The sequence below is a fragment of the Anas platyrhynchos genome, chromosome 1 (genome assembly GCF_047663525.1).
Source record: "Anas platyrhynchos isolate ZD024472 breed Pekin duck chromosome 1, IASCAAS_PekinDuck_T2T, whole genome shotgun sequence".
Lineage (NCBI taxonomy): Eukaryota > Metazoa > Chordata > Aves > Anseriformes > Anatidae > Anas > Anas platyrhynchos.
The window spans coordinates 14,879,095-14,892,246 of NC_092587.1; the positions used below are offsets into that span (position 1 = coordinate 14,879,095).

Sequence of the window (13,152 nt, forward strand, 5' to 3'; positions counted from 1 at the left end):
TAGTTAATGGTACCAAATGTGTGTGTGTGGGAGAGGGTGGGGGTGTTTAGAAAGTTGGCAATATAGACATATTTATATTAAGAAATACTTCTTCATTCATCAAACTACACTGTCTGTATTTACCTTTGGCTGGGGACTTTCTGAGAAGTGATAGCTCCAGATACTGACTGCTCATTATCTGTGTGAGGGGAGGCTACTTTTTTTTTCTTCTATTTTAGAAAAAGATTACCTGTTTCTGTGAGACCCTTCTTGTTGTGAGTGGTAAGTAGTCACACAGGTATGGACATCTGCTACTAGAGCATGTCAGTGTAGTAACTGATGTTTTTAGGATGATTACACACACTGTTCTTGGAAGAATAGTATTTGTAGTCCATCTTTTGGCTTGTTACTGTTGTCTGCACTATTACAGACATAGACAAGCACGTAGTGATCACTATGTCAGGTGCCTGCTTTCTCACCTTAGCAAGCAGTGCCAGTACTATTCCGTAATAGCAGTTTATGTTTTGGTTGTGGAAAAAGTACAGCGGCATATCTTATCTTATAGTTGTGATTCGTCTTCTACGCTTCCTTTGGCTATCTAAAGAAAATCTCATCAGCAAAAAGTCTTAAATGGATTTTCTGGAGTCATTGAGAAACCAGATGTTCAAAATCAACCTTTTCAAAACTTGGCAGAAGTATTTTTCAGGATCTGTTTTTGTCTACCTGTCTTCCTGTTTGATCTGGAACCTTTTTAATAAATTTGGTTTATCAGAGTTCTGAGAGAGAGGATTATGTGAGCATGACATTTCAAGCAAAAATCATTGTGTTAAAATTCTAGGAGACAAGCTCCTTTAGCTTATTATTGTGTTTCATCTTGCTTAACAGCCTGGCCTCAGGAGGAATGAAGTGCATCTCATTACAGATTATTTTGTAATGTAGAATGTAGGGCACTTTCCTGGAAAAGAGCGAAGGGTGGATTCGAGCTTCCTTCTCTCAGTCCCATAGCTGTGAAAAGTGAAGGCAAATTTCAAAGGATGACTCCTTCTCTTTCTTGAGGTGCCTGTCCTCAGCTTGCTGTTCTAAATGCCGTATGGATACAGGATTTTGTGTGAAGCCTGCACGGATTGAACTTTGCACTCCCTCAGGTGCCCAAGACAAGTGTACCCTACTTTTTGCCATGAGCTTGGGGTCACCCTTCAGGGATGCGGAGTCCACATTCCTAAGTGTTTCTGCACCTGAGTCCAGCAGTTCACACAGTTAATCTGAGTATGGACCCACAGAAACAGACTTTACAAAGCGAAGCATTTATTTGGAGGTTTGGGCACAGCAACAAAGAACAGTTTTAAAGCAATCTTCTATGGGCTTCTTTATTATATTTAAAGCTCTACCATTTTGTAATTATGATTTAATTAGACATCGTTCCAAAGGTTCGTAAGAGTAGTCTATGTTTAGTATTATCTGTGCCTTCCACATTTTTCTGGATGGTCACACTGCTTTTGGCGGGCTTTTCACCTTGTCTTGATCAAATGGGTCTGGTCTGCTGGCAGGACACTGGGACGTGCTTGTCAGAGCTCAGAGTTCTGGCTTTGTCCCTGACGTCCCTACAATCCCTTGTACACTCTATGGCTTACAGGTCACCTTCTCTTGTGTGCCCTTGTTCTGTTTTTTCTCCTTTCTTGAATCTTTATATATTTTTACATGGCCTGCCATCAGCAGTTCTTTTCTTTGTGTTACTTCCAAGCATTTTCTTGCTCTTACTACATCTTTTCTTTAGCTACCAAGTTGATTCTTGTGTTACTCTTTAAAATACCAGCATAGAAGATAGTGATAATGCATGGTTACGTAAACTAATCATCTTATTTTGGGTTCGTTAGCCTTTGTAACTCTTTGCAAGTATGTAACACAAGTCACTTTCCTTACCCCTCTCTTTGCCCCAGTCCAGTTAAATCAAGGTGGGTGCTTAATTTAACCTCGTGACCTGTTGGCAGAGTTGAGTTCTGCTGTTCATTTTGCCCTCTTGAATTCTGTAATTCTTATGGTTTTTTGGTTCTCCTTCTACTTTTGCAAGTGCCCCTTTGCTCAGCATTAATAGGTGCTTCTCCTCCTTCTCCAGTAAGGTTGTGGGCCTTGGAATTCCGCTTTTTACTGCTTTCCCTGCTGTCTGTTCTTAATTACCTTATTTAATATGATTTTAGCATTTTCTTTTTTGCAAATAATTCCCAATTTTGTTTTGTTTGCAGTTTTTTCTACCCACCTTGTCCTACGGCTGACTGATTCATACATCTCACCTTCAGTGTCTTCTCACTACTCCAAAATTCGAATATTTCCTTTTCTGGCATTTCTTGACTCGTGTTTTTCTCCTGGTTTCTATTTTGTATTCTGTTCTATTAATAGTTTCATGTTTTACTCTACTAGATTTGTAAATTCAGTAGTGTTTTCCTTCATGCCCCTATCATATTTAACCCATCATTAAAAAACAATTATTTTTAATAATTAAGCACCAAACATACCACCTTGGATATCAAAACTAACACCTCCTTTTCAGATATTTTACAACACTGAGGATAAGACATGACTGGAGAAACTGAAGGAGAAGCTAGGAGAGATGAATGAGTAATAAACTAATTTGAGTGTCTATTTCTGTGTCCTCTTTAAGGTGTATGTATATAATTTTGCCATCAATTTTGAAAAATTTGGCTAGGGTAGTTAGTATGCTATTGGCTCACCTTAATGTGTATTGAAGTGTCTTAGAACTCATCTCTGTAGTTTCTTGTTGAAGTTTACATAGTTCAGTCAAAATCTACAGCAAGGATTTTATTGTTTGGGGCTCTGTTATTATGAAACCTGACCTGGTGAGTAGTGTAAGTTACAAACCCTGTCAGACTGGACAGAGAGCTCACTTTGGGTAAAATTAAGTTGCTGTTGTTGTTTTTCTGTATTGTATATAGTTCCTTGAAGTGTGCTACTTACTATGTTGCTCTTTTAGAAACATGAACGTGTACATTTTTGGGATGTAGGCTCCAGAGATTAAAAAAAAAAAACAAAAAAAAAACACTTGTAGCTACAATCTTTTAAACTTTTGCAGCACATTCTATGTAAGGGATGAGTTTTCTAGTAGGAAAATAAGGTGGGTTCTCTGAGTGGACTGCTGACTTTTCCATAAAATCTGTAGTTGATGGCTGTGAAGCACTAAATAATATGGGAGGAAGACCTGGGTACAGCTCAGTTGTTTTCTTTTTTGCTTTAGTATTGGCAAATATAAAGTTGAAATGTATGCAAAGAGCTCTGTGTCTGCTCAGAACTTGTCAAATATTTATACATAGTTCATTTCTGTCCCAAATAGCACACTGTAGAGTTATGAACTGCTTGGACCCATATGAGAATGGGAACAGAAGGTTACACAAGTCAACATCAGAGTACAGTATGTTGTTGTATGGTATGCTGCTATAGCTGGGAAAGCTTACAGAATAAGCACTATAGTGTATAGTATATACTGGCAAACTCTCCTAGTGGAAGTGCATCTTAGTTTTGTAATGATTTTATTGTTTAATAACTACCTGCAGTGATCTGGACACTGTAACGCGTGTCTGTGCTCGTTTTCACTACCCAGACAGATGAAGTCAGGCACTTCCTGAGAAGCCCCACAAAGCTGTCTCCTCACCATAAGCCTGGTTTTTTTTTAGTTCCATCTTGACAAATTACGCAATTATGGAAAGAGCTGAAATAGGACTGTAAATAGGACTAAGGACTATGCAAGTCCTTGGGGAGAATCTAGTAAAGCCTTTTTCTGTGTCCCTGTTTAAAAATAGGGGAATCTTTTCAGCTGCTTGTGGTGAAGTTCAAACACGCTGCTTCTGTGGAAGAGCCAGTGATTCAAACCAGTATGATTTCAGGGAAGAGTGCACAACTTTGCCCCAGTGATGAGTGTGCTGTCTTTGATGCAGAGTGCCTTGCCCTGTGGAGTACAGGAAGATACAGCAGTCTAACACGTCACAATTTTCCATGTTATATTCCAAAGTATTAAGGAACTTGCTGTGCAAAGGCACCCACACATGAATAACTCGACTAGTTCTCTAAAAATGCCTTGTGTGGGCCATCGTGTTTCTTCAGGTGGGCTCTAATGGCGTTCAGTGCGATCTTGATGAAATCCTTGCTTTGGTGTGAGGATTGATGTAACACGAATAAACTTCACGTGGACTTCTGAATGGAGACTCCTTGGGAGGATCTGTGACTCACTGTCGGCGTGGATCTCATTCAAGATGCTACATCTTATTGTTAGGCACTTCATGTTATTTAGCATTGCTGGAGGAAATATATTGAAGTTTGACTAATCTAAAATAGCAGGAGCAGCAGATGGACAACAGAAAATAGAATGGAAAAATTGATTGAATGAGCTAGTCCTTCTAAAGTGTTTGATTTCTTGCAGGCATGTAGCACAGGCTGAGCATGGTCTTCCAACTCTGGCAAAAAGTTTTGCTGTTAGGCTGCGTAGCTGAGAACAAACAGTGTGTTTGGTATGTATTTACAGCTGTCAGTCTTCAGAGAGTCTCAGCCTATTCACTGAAAGGCAGAGCAGGTAACAGTCCTTCATGAGCAATCCATCTTGAAACAGGCTTTCTTGGCAGTGTTCCCAATCCTCCAGTTCAGTCCCCACCTAATGACCTGACGGCCACCTTCCTAATGATTAAGAGGAGACAAACTGACTGATTTTACCTAGCTTCAAATTTTTGGCGCTGGTGCCCCAAGCGTTTAGCCATTTGTGCTAAGTAATGGACCACTCAAAAGTAGTTAGCTCATAAATCTGGTAGACTCAAGGGGAAATTATTCTTTTTTTTTCTTTTTTTTTTCACATGAGGAAATCTCAAAAATACTCATGTCTGTGTCATTGCTAGCGCTTTTTTTTCTAGGCATGCATACTTTTACACCAGTTTCAATAGCATTTGCAATGTGAACGCTCTATATGTAATACAGTAATAACACAATTACAATGTCTCAGGCATTGCATACATTTATATTAATTCATCTAATTTGCCTAGATAAAATTTCAAGTTAGTCAGGTGTTGGTATTTCTCATAAGCTTTAGTTTTGAATGTATCACAGGAACCAATAGCCCCAGTGATCATGCTTTGTTCCAAACTAGCTTATATTTAAAGAAAACAAGTCCTTGAGATAGTTTCAGTGTTTTGCCCAAATGGACGATGTCAGCAGGAGAGCCAGTTGGTATTGCCTCTATGTGCTGTATGGAACCAGGTAAAATTTTTCTCATCTCATTGTGCACTCAGAGAAGAAAGTTGTTCTTCTTTCACTGGGTTGTTCTTTAGTCCTTATGTTTACTTACAGCTCTTCAATATTGTTGCCTTCTATGTGGTCCAGACAAAACCATCTCTAGAAATATTATAGGGCTTGGTAGTCATGACCATCAGAGACCATGACCAGTTATTTCTTTTTGCACCAGGAGTGCTGTTGTTTCAATAAAAACTATCTGTGAAATGGAGATTTTTGGAGTGCAGAGTTTGCTTGCTTCCTGCAATGGTAGGAACTGGTGATATGTTTAAAAAATGGATTTATTTGGCAACAAGTGTCAGAAACCTTGATGGAGGTGCAGCAGTATTTGCAGTCCAGTCTGGTACTAGCATCTGCTATGCCAGGAGTCTGTTTCTGTTCTATGTTTAGTAGATGAAGAGAAGTACATCCTGACAAACTGGGGGGAAATCTCACCCTGCAGCTAAGTCACCTTTGTGACTTCCATCTGGCTAAACCAGTGAAGTGACATTCTTGCTGTACGAGGGGGTGGGCATCGCTGCTGTAGTTGGGATGTTTGTAGGGACGCAGGGCATGCTGCCATAGCTACAAGGGCAAGAGTTGGGTTGTTTTCATACTCCAGCCTGATAGTCAGGCTGACAAAACTGTGTAGTCTTGATTTGGCCTGAATGGGAAGAAGAAATACTTCCATGGATGTTTTATTGTTGTTGTAAATTTATTTGTAACTTGCTTTATTACTAGGAGTTTCTGTGCTTTGGAAACAGTCCACACATTGATTGTTTTTCTGCACGTTTTCATTATAATACATTATTTTATGATTACATATGAGCTTTCATTCATTTTATTATTGATAGCTTCTTACTTCCTGATACACCAAGGGAATAAATACAGAATGTTTAACATTATATATTCTTCTGTGATCTTACAATTACTAACTATATGTTGGTTTCCATTTTAGAATCCATTCATATCTAAAGTGATATTATTTCTGGTGCTTGTTTTTGTGTTTTTTTTTTGTTTGTTTGTTTTGTTTTTTTTCCATGTAAGACATTATTAGCTGAATTCCAAAAATTTTACTTTACTTGGACTGAAGAGCTGGAGATTATAAACGCTTGCCTCTTTTTGCTGGCAAAGCAATCCATCTAGATTTGTGTGTGGTTTTCAGTGCACATGTATTTCAATAATGCACCACCGTCAGATAATTCATTTTTTCCTACAAACATTTTGTGCTGATGTATTTGGGCTTGCTAGTGCTTGTGTCCATCTTGGTGAATTATGTGAAATAACTCTCCATTGGAAAAAAATAAAAATAAAAATAGTTTCAATTAGTTAAGCTTAGCTGCCAAAGGAGAAATACGTGCAGTGTTTGTATCACTTTTTAAAGCTGTATTTATGCATGGGTGAAATTGGTCCCTAAGAACTGTATTAGGACTGCTTTTTGAGCAATGGTAGGATATTAAATTTAGCAGTGACACGTAGCAAAATGTGACAGGGCGTTTGAGCATGATAAAGTCAGCCTGTGCTGTGTACTCTTGGGAATGTGGAATGAGCTGGGGAGGCAGAAAAATGAAACACCAAACATTATGAGTATTGCAGCCACCAGCAGTGGAGTGGTTCAGAATAATGGTGTCTGTGATGCCAGTCAGGCCTCAGACAAAAGAGCTGGGGCCACAGACTGTCTCCCTGGAATATACAAAAAGAATAAAGAAGGGGTGCTATTGCATGAGCAACCTGTCATCATCAGATGAGTTATGTCTTTGTTTTCCAAAGAATATGGACTAAATGGAGAAGTGCAGAAACCAGTCTAGCAGATTCCTCTAAATAACAGGACTCATCTCAAGAAGGATAGGGTTTAGCTCAGCCAATTAGTCAAATTTGTAATTAATCTTTTCTTAATCTGGGGATGTAATACAGGTCAGATGAATCACGTCATAAAAGCAATGGTTTCTCTCCATTAACTGTGATTGGAACCCAGATCACCTCTGCAGATGTGGATGTCTTCAGAAGGGGGCATCTTACTTAGTCCTAGGTGATTTATACCTTTGGGGTTCTAATGGGCCAAACCCCACTATTCAAGTCCTGAAACTCTGTGGACTGTAGTAATGTCAAAAAAAACATATTTCAAGAACAGAAGTAAAATATATCAGGTTTTTCCATGACACGTCTAATGCTCTCCACCCAGAAATTAATACATTACTGGACTACAAAGTCTGCAAGACAAACTACTGAAATAATGGAGGAAAAGAAATTGCACATTTAAAACTGCAGAGCTACACCATTTGTATAATCTTTAAGTTGTGACCCAAGTGAAAGATGTATCTGTAATAATGGCAAAAAGATAAGCCAAGACAAAATAAGTACGGAACTGAAACTAGAAGGGAAGTTTCTCATGACAGATAAGAATAAATCATTTTAAAGTTTGGGAAGATGGACACTAGCCAGAAGAAACTGCAGTTATTAAAGAAATATAATGCATGTAATCAGTGATAACAAAGAAATATTTAATGAAAGTACCTGCTGATAATAGTGCGACTGACTTAAATGAACTTCTAGCAGAGAAAAGTGAATTTAGAGCGGAGACACCATATGACATGGAAAACCTCAGGTACATCCTCTCTGTACTGATCCTGCTTGAGGCTATGTGCAAGGAACTGGTAAGATGGATCAGGATGGCCATGGATGAGGCTAAATTCAGTTTCTTTTATGTGTTCTGGAAGACTGAAGTCTTCAGCCATACTCTCTGAGACTTGATTCTGTGATAACACCAATGCTATTAAATTAAATTATTTTTCTTTCTTTCTTTCTTCTTTTTTTTTTTTTCCTGCTCTTAGAGATTTTATTCGAGGTAAGGACAGGGTGTCCCTGTACCCCAGATTGAGATTGACTATTTATACACTCAGCAGCATGCTGTAATACACATGTTGATTCCCATGTACTCATACTTGCAGTATAGCACAGAGGCTGATAGCAGTTCAGACAAAGTAGTCATTTACACTATGATGGCTTACGATGCTTACTTTGCATGTTATTATTGTTGCCATGAATATAACCCCCCTAAAGTTTATTTCAGACAACACAGAAGTACTATAGTTGCCATAAAAAAGTTGATAGGATCATTTTGTTTATTTAGAGGTAAAATATTATACTTATTCAAGATATTTAACATTTCCTTTTGTGGGCATTTTTATTTCTCTGGAACCAAAACCAGTTCCTAGTAAACTTGTTAGAAATCTTTCAGTTGGTTCCAGAGGGACTCGTATCAAATTAGCTGTTTTTGAAGCTGCCAAGTTTTATAAAGTTGACAGTCTAGGATTTGCTGGGTGCGTGAGGTGGTGAGGTGGAGAAGGCCAAGACTTCCTTGGGGACTGTGCATAATAAGTTCAATAATACGATGAAATCAGGTTAATTATTAGGGTATCAGGCAGGTTAGTGGGTCTATCTGGTGACTTCTTTAGAAAGTGTTTGCATAATAATATAGGAAATAGGGGGAATAAACAAGAGGAGCTGCAATCTTAATCCACGAGGAGCAATGTGACTGAACTAGCAGAACAGATGTGGAGGAAGGACAGGGAAGAGAAGAGGCTGCTGCTGTGTACCAGGTTCAGACACTCGTGCTACGACCTGGACTGTGGAGGGAGGTGGGCGTACTGGTGGTCTGTGAGTAATACTAAACGGGGAGAAGCTCAGGAGCTCTGTCATTATGTCTGCGTAGCACAGATCACCAAAGAGATCTGGTAGGTGCGGGTTTTTATTAGCTAGAAGGGTCCAGGGGTGGTGGCGATGGGAGATGTGAAATGATCAATCATCAGTTGGAAGAGAATAAACAAGAATGCCGACTCACAATGTGTTTTGCAATGCACATCAGACAAAACTTTGAGACACTGGGAGAAGCCATTGAAGGGAAGCTGTTCTGTTTGATACCAACTCTGGGGGAGAAACTGTTGTAGAATAGGGAGAGAAAAGTCAACATGAGTGAGAATTCCCATGGGATGGCAAAGCTCACATTTTAGGAAGGGAAAGAAGTAGCCTGAAAGGATTAGGACAACAGGGTCAAGAGAGTGAAAAGTGACTGGAGGCATATGCTCTTGGAAAAGAAGTCCGGAGAAAAGAAAGAAAAGGAATTGGATGTTCCACAGAGATTCAATAAAAGGGAACAAATTCAAATTGTGACCACACAAAAGAAGGATAAAAGCATAGTAAAATAAATCTGTCTCAGTTATAAGTTCCTTATTTATATCAAGCAGAAGAAGTAACCATGTAGAAGATTAAAACTGGTTTGGTTTATTAAGAACAAATGCAAAAGAATAGCAAAAGATATGGAGTAAAAACAAACAAACAAACAAACAAAGAAGTCAAGGTAATGAATGTGGTCCAGTTACAAGAACAATCATTAGCAATAACAGAAATTGTTTTAGGAGTATATTACCACTGAGAGCATCTTCCAGGAAAGGGTTGCTCTACTGCTTACCAAATTACGTCAGTCTTCACTAGTGGCATAAATAGCGTATGGAAAACTCAGCATAGAGCAGAGAAAGGACAAACCACAGAGTACTTCACCTAGCAGGGGTCTCCAGGTTAGCTGTGCCTGAGCAGTGATGGGCTTGGAGACTGGAAGAACTGGTAAAATAAGTCTCAGCCCTGCTAGAAGGTAACGTTGAGAAGCTGAAGAAGATAAATGAGAGAGTGTGTGTGGGGAAGATAATAGAAAAATTGATCCTTAAAAGGGTGGGGTTGCTACCTAAGGGAAGAGACCTGTCACAGGTTTAAAGATCCATTTTTTTTTCCTAGAGAACTTATGGACAAATAATCAAATGTTTTATATGTACCTGGAGGGAAAGTACAAATAGCACTGGACATGGATTTGTCAGAACTATTCAATGTCCTATAACAAGAGAGTAGAATTTTGGGATAAAAGAAAAGGAGCAGGTGCCCTACATTTTCAGTTTAATAAACTAACCTACTGTAGAAAGACCCCTCTATAAGCAAGCTAGAGAGCAGCAATCTGTGTCTTTAGTGTAAATGGCATGGGGTAGCTGCAGGGCTGGATGGAAGAGGTAACTACCAAGTGGCTACTGCTGTTGGATAGCCAGATGTCTGCATTGCAGAAGAGTTTATTTTAGATACTATTTCCATTTTCTTTTTTTTTTTTTTTTCAGTAATAACCTGGATTATATATTGGAGAGTATGCTTGTTAAATTTGCTGTTTTTACAAAGCTGAGAATGAATTACAATAATGCTGGAGATTAGAATTCAAAATGGTCTTGACACGTGGCAGCAATGGTTGGGGGAATAAGGTAATGCTTAACAAGTGTAAGTGAATGGTGCTGTGCTTAGGCAGAACAGTCACATGTAGCACAGCTGGTTAAATGGTGGTTTTTGAAATTTTTTGAAAAAAAGTCCTGAAAATTACATCAGTAAATATAATCAAGTTGTTATGAAAAAGGTATGGATGAATGGAAAGATGTAAAGACATATAGCCTACAAAATGTGTGGAGTAATTCATCTGGGGGTTTGGAATGAGCTGGTCTTTCAGGTCCCTTCCAACCCAAACCATTCTGTGATCTGTTGTACTCGTGTTGTGGGTTAGCCCTGGCAGGCAGCTCAGCACCACACAGCCGCTTGCTCACTCTCCCCAGGTGGGATCGGAGGGAGAATCGGAATGGTAAAAATGCAAGAACTTATGGGTTGAGATAAAGACAACTTTACCCCAGCTTTTATTGCTGAGCATAACACCACACAGTATGGGACCTCCCTTTGGCCAACCTGGGTCAACTGTCCCGGTTCTCTCCCCTCCCAGCTCCTCTTGCTCCCCCAGGGCAGCATGAGCAGCAGAAAAAACTTTATCTCTGTGTAAGTAAGCCCTGCTCTGCCACAACTGAAAACACTGATGTGTTACCACCACTATTTTCATCAAAAATCCAAAAGACAACATCATACGAGTCTCTACAAATAAAATTTGAAAGAAAAAAAAAAAAAAGGTAAGAGAGAAAAAAATTCAGCTATGTAAAAAACTTGTATTTACACAGATGGAGGGAAAGATCTAATCCCTGTGTCCAGCAGGGATTGCTTAAGTGCTGAAGAGAAAGGACTGGTTTAGACAGTGGAGAAAGATTTCTCATAGTAAGGTCAAATCTCTTACAGCAGGTTACTTGGGAAGCTGAGAAGTATACTGGATGTCTTTCAAAACATAGAAAATGTGCAAAAATTACGTAAATGTAGTTTTTTTTTCACCAGCAGTTTGGAGATGACCTACTGTGGACCTTATCAGCAATATCTGCTGCGATTCTCTGCTGAGTGTGTTACAGTGCTGTGTATTATTAGTTTGCCACACAATGCATTTGTAAATATAAAGCTTGTGAAACGATATTTTACTCTTAATTAAAATTGTACTTTTGTTTTTTATTATTATTTCAGTGTGTGCAGAAGCTTACGATCCTGATGAGGAAGAAGATGACGCAGAATCTAGGGTATTTAATGCTTTGAGTTAAATATTTATTTTTTCCATTCTTAAGCATTAAATTTAGGAAGAAAATAGGGTTGATTATTTAAATTATGTAACCAACGTTACCATTCCTTTCCAAAAGCATCCTTATTATACTCTTCTTTAATAATTTGTAGGGTTTTCACACTAAAGGAACATTTAAAAATTCTCTGTAGTAGTCACCCATATAGGGCACAGTTAAATAATATTTTACTCTACCCATGATCCATGGTTTGTTATGGAAACATTTTTATGCAATTACATTTGCCCAGAGAGTGCCTGTTATTAAAAATAATTCAATAGCGTCCTTGCAACCTTGCAGTATTTTAATCAGTATTAAAGTATGTACATAAGGCAGAGAAAAGATAAAAGATAAAATCACCAAGATTATCAGATGTGGAATGCTAATGAAACAGATTTGCTTATTTTACTTAAGTCACCATTTTAAAGGCATTTACTTGGTTTTTAATATGAAATAACATGACTTCTAAGGCTGGTCTATGTTTTTGTATTCTACCTATTTTCTGGCTAATAAAAGTGGAAAAAGGTTATCATAAGCTTATGAGTTAAACCCATAACTTGACTGATAGTCACATTAACCAGGCATGGGTAATTTAGTAAATCTCAGTCATATGATGTGACGTCTGTCATTTACACTGTTAAACCTCTGATATAAATTTATCACAGAGATTATTTCACAAATATTATTTAGGAAGAAGTCATGGCAAATGGATAACAGTGGTGCTTTGTTTTTGTTTTTTCTTTTATAGAACATATATGCTTAGACAGTAGCAGAATAATGTTTATGCAAAAATTTTTGAAATAAAGGTATCTGGAATGGCTTGTGAAATGTACTGGATTCTACAGATGTGAAGATCTTGTTAGTTAAAATACAGACATGCTTCATTTGCTCATGCTGTGGTGATACAGTGTTATCACTGAGTATTTACTCAAATCCTGAAGGTTTTGGAAGGAAAATGTTATGAAGCATGGAAAAAAAATATTGTGCAAAATACTTATGTGAATTAGCTCAGCCCTTCAATTAATTGCTGCTGTAAATAGGCTTTTCTATTCTATCCCTCAGATCATTCACCCTAAAACAGATGATCAAAGAAACAGGCTGCAAGAGGCTTGCAAGGACATTCTTCTTTTTAAGAACCTAGATCCGGTAAGAGATTCTTTATAATGAACAAGATTTAGCAATGTTGATGAGAATTAATTCTCATGAAGTTTTGAATAAAACCTGCAGATTTGACTTTTATAAGCTCATATGTATGCCTTTTTGACCGTTTCGTAATCTCCAGAAGTGTCATTTTGATAACTGTTGTCAGTTTTAGTATATATATGTCTTGAAGTATGTTAATTTGAATGTATGTATTAATACGATTGTGCTGTATCTTATTTTCTTATTTTAAAACTATTTTGCTTTA

The 13,152-nt window shown here is 38.1% G+C and overlaps 1 protein-coding gene across 2 annotated transcripts in view; it reads left to right on the forward strand.

Annotated features, from left to right (window-relative positions):
* The window catches only part of PRKAR2B (protein kinase cAMP-dependent type II regulatory subunit beta), an 83,117-nt gene that overhangs the window by 51,457 nt on the left and 18,508 nt on the right, over nucleotides 1-13,152 (forward strand). For both annotated transcript variants that reach the window (XM_005010251.5, XM_013103601.4), the window contains 2 exons: nucleotides 11,656-11,708; nucleotides 12,807-12,890. In XM_005010251.5, the coding sequence (XP_005010308.2) occupies nucleotides 11,656-11,708; nucleotides 12,807-12,890 (137 nt within the window). The remainder of the gene's footprint in view (nucleotides 1-11,655; nucleotides 11,709-12,806; nucleotides 12,891-13,152) is intronic.